The following is a 15,704-nucleotide window of genomic DNA, read 5'->3' on the forward strand; positions in this document are numbered from 1 at the left end:
ATCTCGCATAAAATGATGCTTGATTGCAATATGCTGAGTGCGGCTGTGAAATGTTGGATTCTTTGCCATAGATATAGCTGATTTGTTGTCACAAAATAGTTCAGTAGCTTCCTCTTGATTTTCACCAATATCTTTAAGAATTCTTCTTAACCAAATTGCTTGTGAAGTAGCCATAGAAGCTGTAACATATTCGGCTTCAGCAGAAGATTGTGCAACTGTTTTTTGCTTCTTTGAACTCCATGAGAATACACCCGAACCAAGTGAAAATGCATAGCCGGAGGTGCTCTTCATATCATCAACGCATCCTCCCCAATCACTATCACAAAAACCAATTAACTTCACATTAGTATTGCTAGAAAATTTAATTCCATAATCCAAAGTTCCTTGCAAGTATCTTAGGACCCTTTTAGCGACTCCAAGATGAATGTGACTTGGACTAGTCATGAATCTTGAGAGTAAACTTGCTGCAAACATAATATCCGGTCTTGTAGCTATGAGATATAATAGTTTTCCGATCATACTTTTGTAGAGAGCTGCATCTACCTTTTTTCCTCTATCATCTTTTCTCAATTTTTCATTCACAACAAGTGGGGTTGCTACTGGTTTGCAGCCGAACATACCAAACTTCTTGAGAATATCAATTGTGTATTTTCTTTGACAAAGAAAGACTCCGTCTTCAGCTTGATAAATCTCCATCCCAAGGAAATGATGTAGAAAACCCATGTCACTCATTTCATATTTCTTCATCATATTATTTTTGAAGTCTTCAATCATCTTTTTATTATTTCCTGTAAACACCAAGTCATCGACATAAAGTGCAACAATAAGGATATTAGAATCACCTTGCTTTTTGATATACAAGGTAGGCTCGCTTTTGCTTCTTTCAAAACCTCTTTGGTTGAAGTAACCATCAATCTCTCCATACCATGCTCTTGGCGCTTGTTTTAGCCCATAGAGAGCTTTCTTGAGTTTGTATACCATGTCCTCCTTGCCTTTGATGATGAATCCTTGTGGTTGTTCGACATAGACATCTTCCTTCAATTCTCCATTCAAGAAGTCTGATTTGACATCAAGTTGGTATAGCAACCAACCCTTTTGGGCAGCAAGAGAAATGAGAGCTCTAATTGTATCCAAACGGGCAACCGGTGCAAATGTTTCTTCATAGTCGATGCCGGGCTGTTGTGAATACCCTTTTGCTACTAATCTTGCCTTATTCCTTTGGATGGAACCGTCAGCATTGTGCTTGATCTTGTAGATCCATTTGACTCCTACAATATCCTTGTCTTTTGGTTTGTCAACAAGCTCCCAGGTATTATTTTTCTTGATGACTGAAATTTCTTCTTCCATAGCCTTCCTCCAAGCTTCTTCTTTGATGGCTTCTTCAAAATTTTCAGGTTCAAGTACACAAAAGTTGCATCTTTGATAAATATCATCCAAACTTCTCAATTTCTTTGGTGTTGAAGTAGGAGTAGAAGAACTTGAACTTGGAGATGGTGGAGGGTCAGAAGTTGATGAAGAACTCTCACCATTTCCATTTGAGTGTGCTGATTTTGTGCCAAGATCATTAATTATGACACACTTGCTGTTGTCATTGTCATTCTTCCACTTAATTGAAGCTTCTTCATTGAAAATGACATCCTGACTGATGATAATCTCTTTTTTTTTCAGATTGTATAACCTATAGCCCTTTAATTTTGAGCTATAGCGGACAAAAATGCATTTCTCACTTGTTTCATCTAGCTTCTTTCTTTTCTCCTTCGGAATTTGAGCATAGCAAACTGAACCGAAAACCTTCAAGTGTCGCACAGATGGTTTTCTTCCACTCCAAGCCTCAATTGGAGTTAAATTCTTCAATGCCTTTGTTGGACATCGATTTAGAAGATACACGGCGGTGTATACAGCTTCAGCCCAAAAACTCTTTGGCATGCCTTTGTCATGTAGCAACGCCTTGGCCATCTCTACCACCGTTTGATTCTTTCGTTCACAAACTCCATTTTGTTATGGAGAGTACCCAACTGTGAGCTGCCTGTCAATGCCTTCATTCTCACAAAACTTGTTAAATTCATTAGAATTATATTCTTTCTCATTATCACTTCGAAGCACCTTAATTGTATTGCCACTTTGATTTTCAACAAGACTTTTAAACTTTTGAAATATAGTGAAAACTTCTGATTTTTGCCTCATGAAATAGACCCAAGTCATGCGGGAATAATCATCAATAAACAATATGAAGTACCTATTTTGAGCATGAGATGGTGTCTCCATTGGTCCGCATACGTCGGTATGCACTAACTCCAAAACTTGCTTTGCTCTCCAAGCTCCTCCTTTTGGAAATGATTGTCGATGGTGCTTCCCGAGTGCACACCCATAACATGCTTCTTGTTTCTCCTCAATGCTTGGAAGCCCTCGGACCATATTCTTTTGAGAAAGCAACTTGAGGCTACTAAAGTTCAAGTGCCCCAACCTTTTGTGCCATAGCCATGATTCATCCACCATGTTCACCTTCATTGCAGCCTCTTTGGATACATTGAGATTGAGTGAAAAACTTCTATTTACCATCTTTATTCGTTGTAGAACTTGCTTCTTTTGTTTGTTGTCAAATATGATACATTCTCCATCTTCAAAGTGAATAGAATATCCATGCTCCACAAGCTGTCCAACGCTAAGCAAACTTTGGTCCAAATCAGGAACAAAAAAAACATCATGAATATGTTCAGCACCTCTCTTGGATTGAACACCAATAGTGCCTTTTCCCTTTACTTCCACCAATGCTCCATTGCCAAGTCTTACTTGCGAATGATAACTTGTGTCCATATCAAGAAAGATTCCTTCATTTGCGGTCATGTGATGACTGCAGCCACTGTCAATGAACCATTGATCTTTTTTTTGTTCTACCATACTTTGGCATGCAAAAAATAGGTTGCCTTCATCTTCTTTCTCCTCGGTGTAATTTGCTTGCTGGTTGGAGTTGAAACGGCAATCCTTCTTCAAGTGGCCGAACTTCTTGCAGTTGTGGCATTGTGGCTTCCCCTTGAACCAAAAATCCTTCTCTTCATGGCTGCTCCTATTACAAATTCTACACTTCTTTTGAGAGATGTTACTTTCAATTTTTCGATCATAACTTCCTCTGCCTCTACCAGACCTTCCACCTCTAGATGATTCTTGAGGCCTTTTGTCTGTACTTCTGGAATCAAGATTGAGCATTGATTGAAAAGCACTCTCAACAGATTTTTCAGAGTATCGATTCAATCTTTGCTCATAGGACTTTAGTGAGCCGATCAACTCTTCAACACTTATGGTGGAGACGTTTTTAGTTTCTTCAATTACAGCAATCTTGGGCTCGAACTTAAAGGGTAAAGAGATTAAAATCTTCTCATTTAATCTCTTGTCAAGAATGTCATCACCATAGCTCTTCATTTGATTAACAAGCTGAACAAGCTTGTTATAAAATTCCTCCAATGTCTCTTTCTCGTTCATTTTCAAATTTTCAAACTCCCTTCGAAGGGACTGGAGTTTGACATCTCGAACTTTTTGATCTCCTTGATATTCATTCTGCAAGATCTCCCAAGCTTGCTTTGCTTTTGTCGCTCGAATGATCCTCGGAAAGATTGTATCCGAGACCCTTTGCTGAATTTTTGAGAGAGCTGCTGCATCCTTTTGCTGCAACTCTTCAAGTTGTTTGGTTTGATCAGCTTGGTTTATTGATGATGAACTTGAGACTAGTTCTTCCTCATTGTAGCCTTGTTCGACAATGCTCCAAAGACCTAATGATTTGAAGACTGTCTTCATTTTAACAGCCCAAAAATCATAGTTGTCGCCGGTGAAGATTGGAACGGAGTGTTGCTGCTGATTTTGGCTTGAATTAGCCATAGCTTCTTCCTTCTTTTTTTTTGCAGAAACTCCCCCACAAGCAATCTGGCTCTGATACCAGATGTTGGAAATTTTTTAATTAAACTAAGAATATGAGAGAAAGAAAAAGTTCTTTTTCATTGTTGATCTATATTTTTCTTTACATACAGCAAGTCTCATTTATCTATGGATTACAAAGTGTCTCTTGAACTCCCATTTTTAATTCAACTCTTCCTCTCCCCACTTCATTTCTTTGGAAATAGCACTAATTAATTACATAGGAAATAGATTTTGTGCATAGTCAATCCAGCACATTAACTCTCAACAAAAGAAATTGAAAAAAAAAGTTATGAGAGTTCTCTTGACCTTGCAATACCCGAGCAGGCTCATCATGGATCTTATCTCTGAACCTTCTGTCATTGTCGATGTTGCTTTGAGAAATCATCTCCACTAGGTCTTTCTCTCTCTTCAATTTTCTTTATCTCATGAAGCTTGAGTAGACAATTTTATCTTAGACCCTTTTGTGATCGCCGTCGATGTTGTTTGAGGACTCATCTCCACCGGGATATTCTCTCTTCCTTTACTTCTTTGGTGGTGTTGCAAAGGGTCTTTGGTCCCATCAAGTACTTTTCAATCTCAACCCATGTTGTCTTCGTATCTTAGTTGGGGTGGGCTGAGTTTCTATCTTCCTCCTCCCTAATTATCCTCAATCCTGTACCGATGCAAGAAAAAGGTTCGTTTTTCAGTGCATGGTAAAATTTAATCAAATCCTTATTACTACCTTATATCAGGCTTCAATTGTGTTGACAAAATGCCTGGATGCCACTCAATATAACTATCCACAATAACTGGATTATTTAACAATATACTCAAAAAATCTAGATCTAAAGGTCGAGTGAGGTCCTTCGATGCAGTATTAAGTCGGCCTTCTGATTCTCAACTCTAAGGATGAACTTGTTTTACTTTGTCATACCGAAATTTTCTAACCTAAACAAATGATAGAAACATTTCCTTAAAAAGAGTAAAGATCAAAAGAAGAACACATAACTTTACGAAAAGCAGCTTGGAGGGCTCTCCGTGGTTTCTCTTGCAGGACCCACTCTCCAAACCCATCCCCCCATTGCTATAAACCTGGGATGCAGACCCTGCCACCTCCTTGAAGGTGGCATTCATATTTGAACCTACCAATTTTTTTGTTGGTTTGGTGCACCCAAAGAAATCATGGATTCCCTCGATGTCCATGGCAGCGCCTTCTGGCCATTGGAGCAACCCTCTCGAATTAGCCATGCCCGAGTAAGCTTTAGGACTCCATGAACGCTGCATGTTGTGATTCGAGGATGCATATTAAAGTGAATGAACATGGAAAGCATTTAATGGCTATCTCTTGCAGGATTTGGACTAGTAGACAGGAACTAAGATTAAGAACTAGCATATTTTGGATGATGTAAATTGGAAATAATAAATGAAAGTTTAAGGGGCTGAGGGCGGGTGCATGAACATGATAGGATGTTTTAGGAACCATATCTTTTTTTTCTTTTTTCTTTTTTTATGGAAAGTGGAGGAAGTGAGTGACTTCCCCCAAATTTCTTTAAGGATCTAAATACAATGGATAGCAGAACCGAAGGTGTTACAGAGAAATAGTTTACAAGCAGGAAAGAATGGAGGAAATGGCTTTGTGACTATTTTATGAACCATATCGTGCAGCACAAATAAGTTGGATATTGGTTCATGGACTAAATCTTATGAGATCACAGCATCCCATTTGGTATCTATGGCATTATTTACTACAATATTTTGGAAGATAGATATTGGAAAAGAAACGAATGGAACTTAAGACTCTGCGAGCGAGTTCATGAACCTCACAGGTGCACCATGGACCCTATTTTTTAGGACATGACTGCAGATTAATTATAGTTCGATGAGTGCATGAACAAATCATGAATTAGAATAAAACAAATTCTATATTTTGATGTGACCATGTTCTTTCTGATATTCTGCAATGATTTTTCCAATGTAAATTAACGCTCCAAACTATATCAGATATTGCTTGTCTACCTCCAAAATTTGATAATATTATCAGTATATTACCATATTGAATAATTGTAGTATGTCTGTGACCTATAGAGAATTTCATTTGATGCTCATATCAATATTGTGCACATAAGTAAACATCTTACAGTTTCGTAGGGACATCATAACATCTTTACATATACCTCTCTGCTATTTGAAGCCCATTACATTTTAACAATAAAAACCCCTAGCTGATGGTGGGCCCAATAACCAGGAATCCCCATAGATATAGTAGGTGCCAAGAAAAGGTTGGGCCTTGTCGTTAGTTAGCAGACGAGCCCAATGGATCCTCCCCATCCAGTTAGCACCTGGTCCGCTGCATTGGTATTCCCCATAGTACACACTGCTCCTGTATAAAAAGGTAGATTATAATGTTGTTAGGTAAGTCTCAATTCAATGGCTGGCCATGACTTACCGTACACTACAATTACCAATAGATCAAGATCGCGTTAATCGGTCGAACCAGTTTTATTTTCATTTTTTTCCCTCTGGGTGAAACGTAAGCGCATTTTGAAAATTTACTTGAGGCTTGAATTAATAATTTTCGAGAAACTAAAAAAAGTCTTAATTAATGACTATGAGTCCTCAAATCTCTTGATAATTTTTGGTTATTGATATCTGAACAGCAGCCACAAGTAATGGCTAATTACTAAGTTGGTAATTCAAAGAATGTTGACAACTGAATCGATACTAGGGTTAGCAATCTGCAGGACAAAATGGATTTAGATCATATATCAAGTCCCCCATGGTTTAGCCTAAACTCGACCCAAACTGCTAGCAAGTCAATGATGCCTAACCTATAACCAACCCATAGCCAATCGACTTGGTGGGAATCATTTAATTTTGAGTTTCATATTGTACGACTAGACCTTTTTTTCATAGTTTTTGGACTAAATTGCATTGCATGACGAACAAAATCAATAAAATAACAATATTAATCACAAATTTATAAACAAATACTATATTCAACGGCTGACAATCACCCTAATAAAAATATTAATATATATATATATATATATATATTTAGAAAAATATAATATATACCCTTTTTTTCACTCGGTTGTTGTCCGAGGAGATTTGCTAGCAAGCCAAGATTGCCTGGCCTGCACCCGACCTGTGAAACCGGTTTAGTAAATGGGTCGGATCAAAAATAGCCACACCCAATAGTGTAGCCCCAACCTAACATGCTAGCCTTAAACTCAGACGGTCCTAATGCATCATCCTTTAATATCCCTACTCACAACAACAGGCCAAGTCCAAAGCACACGATCAACTGAATTAATCGTGAGCTACTTTGATTCTTACATTTCGGGCCGTTGGATGCCCCAGCTGTTCCACCTTTCTGGTATGACCACCTTCTCCATGTATGTGTAGGAGAAGACAACTCTTGAATGGTAAACTAGGCCGCTTCCGGTAATCGTGCTCCTGAGGAATGAGAACCCGCTCTCCATCGTCTTGAGGCTCCCCTTCTGAGCAGTGAGCGATGCCACCCTCTTTGCAATGGAGTTCGGATAGCAGTTCTACACAACCCATCAAATATAAACAGCGAGAGTTATAAGTGGCAATTTGTTGTCATAAGATTATAGATTTATAGGTGCGCTTACTTCGTATAGAGATCTTCCATACCCAAAGATGAAATCGACAGACCCTTGGATGAAGCAGTTGTTGAAGTAGTAAGGCCCTTGGGGTCGTATAGTGTGTCCTGAGACCCATAGAAGCTGCAATTATTGAAGTTCTACAATTATTCCTTCTGATGTGACCTTGTGCCTTCTGATATTCTACAATTATTTTTCCAATGTAAATTAACACTCCGAAATATATCAGATATTGCTTGTCTATATCCAAAATTTGATAAAATTATCAGCATATTACCATAATAAATAATTGTAGTATGTCTGTGATCTATAGAGAATTTCATTTGATGTGACATTAATATTGTGCACATAAGTAAACATCTTGCATTTTCTTAGGGACATCATAACATCTTTACATTCACCAATCTGCTATTTGAATAGCTTAATGGAGTGGGCCTATATTAGTTTCAAAGTGCAAAAAGCCCATTACATTGTAAGAATGAAAGACCCTAAGCTGATGGTGGGCCCAATAACCAGGACTCCCCATAGACATAGTAGGTGCCGAGAAAAGGTTGGGCCTCCTTGTCAGTTAGCAGACGAGCCCAATGGACCCTCCCCGTCCAGTTAGCTCCTGGTCCGCTGCATTGGTACTCCCCATAGTACACTCCGCTCCTACATAAAAAGGTAGATTATATTGTTGTTAGTTAACAATTCAATGACTGGCCAAGGCCATACACTCCAATTACTTAATAGATCCAGATAGCATTAATAGGTCGAACCATTTTTATTTTCATTTTTTTCTCTCTGGGTGAAAGTTAAGCGCATTTTGAAAATTTACTTGAGGCTTAAATTAATAATTTTTGAGAAACTGAAAAAGATCTTAATTAATGACTATGAGTCCTCAAATCTCTTGCCAATTTTTGATTACTGATATCTGAAAAGCAGCGACAAGTAACGGCTAATTACTGACTTGGTAATTCAAAGAATGTTGACAACTAAAATAAAGCTCGGGTTAACAATTTGCAGGTCAAAATAGAGTCAGATTATATCAAGTCTCCTAAGGTTTAGCCTAAACTTGACCCAAGATACTAGCGGGTCAAGGATATCAGACCTATAACTGACCCATAGCCAATCGACTTGGCGAAAACCCATTTAATTTTGAGTTTCATATTGCATGACTAGACCATTTTTCATAGTTTTTGGACTAAATCGCATTGCATGACGAACAAAATCAATAAAATAACAATATTAATCACAAATTTCTAAACAAATACTATATCCAACGGCTGACAATCACACTAATAAAAATATACATATATATTTTTAGAAAAATATAACACATGCCCTTTTTTTAACTCGATTGTCTAAGGAGATCCGCTAGCAAGCCAAGATTGCCTGGCCTGTTCCGACCTGCGAACCTGTCGACATATTGGGTTGGCAGGTTGGGTCTGGTAAATGGGTCGGATCAAGCCGCACCCAATAGTCTAGCCCTAACCCAACAGGCTGGCCCTAAACTTAGACAGGCCTAATGCATCATCCTTTTATATCCCTAGACCCTAGTCACAACAAACTGGCCAAGTCCAAACCACATGATCAACTGAATTAATCGTGAGCTATTTTGATTCTTACGTTTCGGGCCGTTGGATGCCCCAGCTGTTCCACCCTTCTGGTATGACCACCTTGTCCATGTATGTGTAGGAGAAGACAACCCTTGAATGGTCTCCCCATGCCCTCCCAAGGTATACCAGACCGCTTCCCGTAATCGTGCTCCTGAGGAACGAGAACCCGCTCTCCATCGTCTTGAGGCTTCCCTTCTGAGCAGTGAGCGATGCCACCCTCTTTGTAATGGAGTTCAGATAGCAGTTCTACACAACCCATCAAATATAAACAGCGAGAGTTATCGGTGGCAATTTGTTGTCATAAGATTATAGATTTATAGGTGCGCTTACTTCATATAGAGATCTCCCATACCCAAAGATGAAATCCACAGACCCTTGGATGAAGCAGTTGTTGAAGTAGTGAAGGCCCTTGTGGTCGTATAGTGTGTCCTGAGACCCATAGAAGCTGCAGTTATAGAAGGCGGCCTTGTCGCCGGAGATCCGAAGGGCCACCGCCTGTCCTCCGGTTGTCCCAACTTCCGGGTATGGGGCCGTGTTCTGCACCAAGAGTTGGGTCCGTTTCCAATGGAATCATATGCAGACTATAAATGCAGGGCCCATTAATTCCCAGGGATGGTTTACCTCAAACTTAATGTTGGCTGCAACGAAGTAGTTGGCATTGACAGCAACAGTGGGACTGTGGAATGTATTGAGGGGCACTCCATCCTTCCCCCTTGTGGCTGCTGTGTCGTTCCCCGTTATCACCGGTGGGCTCGCGCCATTGCCTAAGAAGGTGATGAAGGACATGGATTTCGGAATGACTATCTTTTCTCTGCAACATTATCAGAAATGCTGACCATAATAAGAACTTTTTTAACTGCTTGAAGTACTAGTGGCTGTGTTTGCAAATAAACCTTTCGATCAAAATTGGCAGCTCAAATAGAAGATAGCCATAAAACTAGATCAAGCCAACAATACCTATATATTCCAGATCTGATCTCCAAGATGACTCTCCTTGTGTTATGCAATGGAATGCTGTCTATAGCCTCTCTTATGCTCTTATAGTTCCCGCTTCCATCCTGGCTCACAATGTACCTCGTTGCCGCTGCCTCTGCCTTGGCCAGCTTCATGTCAAGAGATCTCGACCCACCGTGGAGCACTCCTGAATTGGAGTTCAGCTGCAATGCGACAGTTCTTTTGTGGTTTTGGACATTCCATGATATCCATTTCATGAACTCATCTCTTTCATTGTTTGGATAGCTTGAAAGGGGTGTTGAAGGGAGAAGGAAGAAGGTAAGGAGAACGAGAGGAAGGAGAGAGTTGGTGTGGAGCTTACAAGCCATGAAGAGTATTAGAAGAGAAATGTTGGAAGGAATTGAGTTGTTTTGGAGAAATGGTGGAAGGGTTTAAATACTGGATGACCCTAGAGTATGGGCAGCCTTAATAAAGGCATTTTACTAGAATGACCTTATCCTGACCCTAGTGACTTGCTGAGTAGTTGGTTCGATCCTGATTAGATTAGGGTGGGACCAACATGACCTTCTGCTGCCCTTATTGGCCTTCTTGGACCCTAGTGTCTTGGTTCTACACTTTCGTTGGAGTAGGTAGACATGGGGCACAAGCTATGAAAGCATTGAGGTATTTGTAAATAGTCATGGGACCTTTGTAGGTCACATATGCTCTACAATAAATAGTAGATCTTAATTTATTTTACAGTGGAATCCATGTCTCATTCTCGTCATTCATGGAATCAAGAGCATATCTTCAAAAATCTAGTGGTAAGTTAAATAGTAGTAGGACAAGGGTGAAAGCAATCAAGAATGGGTGTAAAGTGGAAATCCCATGGCATGGCACAGAAAAACTCTCCACTTGGCCTCAGTTATGCCAACAAGTGCAGGTAAACTAACTAAATCGAAAAATAAGTGCAAAGATGGTACGCGCCAAGCATGTTTCTTTTTTCATAAAGTTGTTTCTAAGTTTGTACAATGATTTTAGAAGAAAAAAAATTTTGGTATACCTGCTACTCACACCATTCTAGCAAGAGTGTAACCAGCAAAGAACTGGTAATAAGCATAAAATATCTAAAATATCAAACATATTTTAGGTTAAAATGTTTAACCCGTTCTTTCCGCATAAAAATTTTCTGAAATTCATGCTTAACCCATCCTTAGGAGTGCTTTGTGTAATAAAATATAATTTTGTCACACAGGTCCTTAAATGTTCATGACCGTATGATATACTATTAACAGGACGATAGTATTATCGGGCGTAGATCATTGTGTATCATATTTGTTGGTTGTCTTCCAAACCAAAGAGTATAGAGATACTAGTATGGTATACAAGTGAATGGTAGTGTACGTTCACTGAACGTGACCAATTGACGGACTCTCTATTGTCAAGAGTTGTTCCGAGTGGATATGGGTATATGTATCCTTTAGACCTGAGATTGCAACCGGTGACTTGCAAGCAACTCACTGTACTTTGGTGTCGGACTACCTGAATTTCTAATCCAGCGACGAAAGGTTTCTGGGTCCAGTCAAGTACTTGTGGTGGTCAGTTGCAGATCAAGATGGGATTGACCTCCCTTAGAAATAAGGGTGAATGCCTTGTGTTTTCAATTAAGTAGTACCCTGGCCAGGAAAAGTCAAATCACTATCACTTGACTTATTGAATTGAAACATATTTTCGAATGGATGATAGACAGATTCTGAACCCACCCTGGACATTTTCTGGTCAAGAGGATGAAATATGCGGTAACCATAGTCCATAGGTTTTAGAATGTTGCTTTGCATCTATTCGGCCTATCCGATCGTCGAGTCTTATTGCTAGATGGTTACTTCGATTAGTACATGAAGTGTTCTTGTACTACCGGCTTAGGTTCGAACCTGTGAGGCCACACGCTTAGAAGTTTCTGGATTGATCAAATGGCTGATTGACGATTGAGAATCGTCTAGAGGTAAAATAGTCAATGTGATTGACTGATTGCCCTAAGCAATTGTTGCTTGGAGAAGTTAATTGGTGATTGGATCACTGATTAGACTCAATTTGATTGAGTAATAGAGATTGGGTTTGACCAAATTCAAATATGATTTGAAATTGGTAAAACCGTAATTGACATCAAAATTGTCAACTCGGGAGGAAGAACTGGTAATAAGTACAAAACCATCCATTCTGGTTCTACATTTGTTCGGAGAGCTAACTGGCAAGAAGATTCCTAGCTAATCCGTGAGTAGTGGTCAAAGAGAGCGAAAGAAGGTGGCACAAGAGTGGGAGCGTGACATCAGACTATATCCAAAGAATCTCTCCAGAATGATAAACAGCAAAGGACACGATCCATTATGTCACTCTGTTTGCCTTTCAGTATACATGAACAATCTCAAATGAGCCACAATCTCTCACCAAACTCTAGATATCTCGGAGCAATGGGTGGCCATCGCCCCGCCGCTGTACATCCCGAATCTACTAGATCACCATCGCAGAGTTCTCTTCCAAAAAGATGTTGCCAGTCCCTAGAACACCCCTCACGTAGATGATGCCCTTACATTCCAATACAACTTGGAAAAAAGGCCATTCAAAATTGCACAGTTTACATTTTAATGCACTTATTTGATATGTCCACATACAACATGTTTCTAGCGTGCATCTCAAAGTACGCATAGAGTTGTTAGTTCTGATCCTAAGTCGGATCTTATCTATGCAATACGCATTATTATAATCTGCCATGGACGAGGATTTTTGTGTAATTTTAACTCTACCTTGCCTATTTGAATGCAATGGCAGGGGACGCTGGCCCGAACTTCATCTCCGTTTTCTCTTTTTAGGAAAAAGAAAGTAGGTGACAACTGTCTCCCATATAACTTTACCAGTGGAGGACCACAGTTTCTTACCTGCCGCTGCCTCCGTAGCTCCATCCAAATTCCAAAGGTGAATTTATCAGCTCAAGACCATGAATTCCAACGCTAGAATTCCTCCATTCTTGTCATGATGCCAAGATCATAATGTTCTCTGTAGTCTTTCGCCCGTTGGGCCAAGCATTCCATGAATATTTTATCACCGAGTCCCAACCAAATTGGTTTGATATCTAAGTTCTTGTCTTTGGACAACTGATGGGTTGAATCAAACATGATCTTCAGGGGCCAACCATGGCCTCTTTTAACTATTGGGTCTTTAGCTAATTAAGCCAAGGTAGACCAGATTATTGGTTTCAGTAAAACACTAATTAAGCCAGAGTCAATGCTAGCTCCAAAAAACACCATGATGTGGACCAAGATGACACAAAGCAGCATGCATGGTTCTTCATGTTGGGCAATAATACGTAAGGGAAAGGAAACTTTGGACCATGTAGCACGTTATAGAAAGCTTGGCTCGGACCCATTTATGATGCATATCACGGTAGCTACAGAGCCAATTCGATCAAAAGCTTTTGAACTAGGCTTCATCTGCCAACTCGTGTCCAAGATCTTGTAGCCCTCCTTTCAAGGGACACTTGTCAGTTGATGAAGCCAATAGTATAGCTAACTTACACCCAGTAACCCAATGTACATGACCCAACAAGCTATGATCTCTTCAAACATGTCATCATTGAGGCCTTGGAACTCGTTTCCCTCTTACCCCATGGATGGCACTGAAACTTGTAGGGAAGTCCACACTGGAATTTGCTGAGCCTAAGAAGGCTGCAGTAGAGCTCTGTTCTGCCGCTTAGAAGAGCTTGGAGCCTTCCATTGTGGTGGCAACGCGTCTATCACAACTGCCACCACTTTGTGGAAGATAGGGTGAGGACCTTAAACCTTATTCAAAAATAAAAATAAAATAAAATAAAAGTTCTCGGATCATTTGCGAAGAACATAATGTGAGAGATAGTTGTTTAGAAGTAGGATGGAAGTCTTCGGCCAACTAATTTTGATTTTTTTTCTTGTTGCGCGTGCATGATTTATGCAGTTGTAAAATACATTCGGGTTGTATCTTTCGAGCGAAAGAATGATCAATCCTTTTTTGCAACATCAACCATTAGATGGTACATTGCATAAATTTCAAAGCACTCCGAACTTCTCTCCATCATCTGTCTGCACAGATGACGTAGCGGCTATTGTGCAATCCGATGGTGCATATCGTGAAAAATGGTGAATTCTTCTTTCATACAAAAGATACAACCGGAACTTCTGCAAATCCTTGTCATCTTGCATCATGGTGACCTAATTGAGCACCCCCCCTCCTGCTACCCATAGTATAAAGTTCTATTAGATGCCTTCGTCAATCCTCCAATGACCTACATCCACAATTGAATCCACAATACATAGTAGATCTTAATTTGTTTTACAATTGAATCCATGTCTCATTTGGAATCTAGAGCCTATCTTCAAAAATCTAGCGGTAAGTTAAAGATTAGCAGGACAAGGGTGAAAGCAATCAAGAATGGGTATAAAGTTGAAATCCCATCATGACATGACATGGCACATAAAAACTCTCCACTTGGCCTCATTTATGCCAACAAGTGCAGAGAAACTAACCAAATAGAATAATAAGTGCGAAGATGGTACGTGCGAAGTCTGTTTCATCTTTTATAAAGTTGTTTCTAAGTTTGTTCCATAAATTTAGCATCTTTCTCTTTTCAATATAACTTGGAAAGAAGACAATACAAAATTGCACAGTTTACATTTTAACGCACTTATTTGATATGTCCAGATTGGAATATGTTGAACCTAAGAAGGCTGCAGACCCACTTGGAGCTCAAACCGAGCTCTGGTCTGCCGCTTAGAAGAACTTGAAGCCTTCCATTGTGGTGGCAACGCGGCTATCAGAACTGACTCCACTTTGTAAAAGATAGGGTGAGGACTTCATATGGAATTATAGTGATGTACTCTCTACAGGGGTGTATGTGTTAGATGCTGATGTTTTGTACCTACCCTTCTTAACAGGACTTAATCCCAATTCGAAAATAAAAATAAAATGTAATAAAAGTTCTTCGATCGTGTGTGAAGAATTTAATGTAAGAGACAGTTGTTTGGAAGTAGGATGGAAGCCTTCGACCCACTGATTTAGATTTTCTTCTTGTTGCACGTGCATGATTTATGCAATTGTAAAATATGTTCAAGTTGTATCTTTCATGCGAAAAGAATCATCGTTCTTCTTTCGCAACATCAATCATTAGATCATATCTCATACAAATCTCAAAGCACTCCGAACTTTTCTCTTTCATCTGCTTGCACGGATGATGTAGTAGCTATTGCACGATCCAACAGTGCATATCGCGAAAAATAGTAAATCATCCTTTCGCACGAAAGATACAACTGGAACTCTTGCAGAGCCCTTCATTTTGCAGCATGCATCCCAGATATTGGTAGGGCTGACATTGAAATACACGAGTTCGTCATCTTGCATCATGGTGAGCTAAGCAAGCTAGGTTTATCTTTGCATGTGTCCCTGTACCAGCAATTAACAAACACAGAGAGATTCATCTCTGTAACTGATCTATGGATTAACCAATTAGACTAGTACACTACATGCACTTACAGATGGGTAAGCTAATTGCAACTCACTACCTGCACTTATAATCTAGCTTGCTTTTGGTTCTAGTCTGTCTTGCTTGCAAGAACTTGATTTTTTTTGGGTGTTT

General features: G+C 39.6%; 1 protein-coding gene and 1 pseudogene across 2 annotated transcripts; both read right to left on the reverse strand.

The window, feature by feature from the left end:
- Nucleotides 1-6,033: 6,033 nt before the first annotated feature.
- Nucleotides 6,034-7,786, reverse strand: LOC149768429 (putative pectinesterase 53; annotated as a pseudogene). The gene is made up of 4 exons (XR_016399008.1): nucleotides 7,727-7,786; nucleotides 7,524-7,654; nucleotides 7,225-7,439; nucleotides 6,034-6,268 (listed from the first exon to the last, which is right to left on the reverse strand). The product of XR_016399008.1 is annotated as a putative pectinesterase 53 (transcript).
- A 36-nt stretch (nucleotides 7,787-7,822) lies between these two features.
- On the reverse strand, nucleotides 7,823-10,481 carry LOC103715774 (putative pectinesterase 53). The gene is made up of 5 exons (XM_089929238.1): nucleotides 10,070-10,481; nucleotides 9,734-9,923; nucleotides 9,443-9,649; nucleotides 9,123-9,358; nucleotides 7,823-8,165 (listed from the first exon to the last, which is right to left on the reverse strand). The coding sequence occupies exons 1-5, from the start codon at nucleotides 10,432-10,434 to the stop codon at nucleotides 8,003-8,005; spliced, it is 1,161 nt and encodes a 386-aa protein (XP_089785364.1). The 5' UTR covers nucleotides 10,435-10,481; the 3' UTR covers nucleotides 7,823-8,002.
- Between the last annotated feature and the right edge of the window lie 5,223 nt (nucleotides 10,482-15,704).

Source organism: Phoenix dactylifera, chromosome 2 (assembly GCF_051530095.1).
Source record: "Phoenix dactylifera cultivar Ajwa chromosome 2, Ajwa_hap1_PhDact_Kaust_v1.1, whole genome shotgun sequence".
Taxonomy (NCBI): domain Eukaryota; kingdom Viridiplantae; phylum Streptophyta; class Magnoliopsida; order Arecales; family Arecaceae; genus Phoenix; species Phoenix dactylifera.

Excerpts from the sequence above, each read along its gene's own strand:
- LOC103715774 (XM_089929238.1), bottom strand. The coding sequence starts at position 10,434 with ATGGCTTGTAAGCTCCACACCAACTCTCTCCTTCCTCTCGTTCTCCTT. Across the intron at positions 9,650-9,733 it reads CAGCCAACATTAAGTTTGAG|AACACGGCCCCATACCCGGA; the intron begins GTAAACCATCCC and ends CTCTTGGTGCAG. Across the intron at positions 9,359-9,442 it reads ATGGGAGATCTCTATATGAA|AACTGCTATCTGAACTCCAT; the intron begins GTAAGCGCACCT and ends TGGGTTGTGTAG.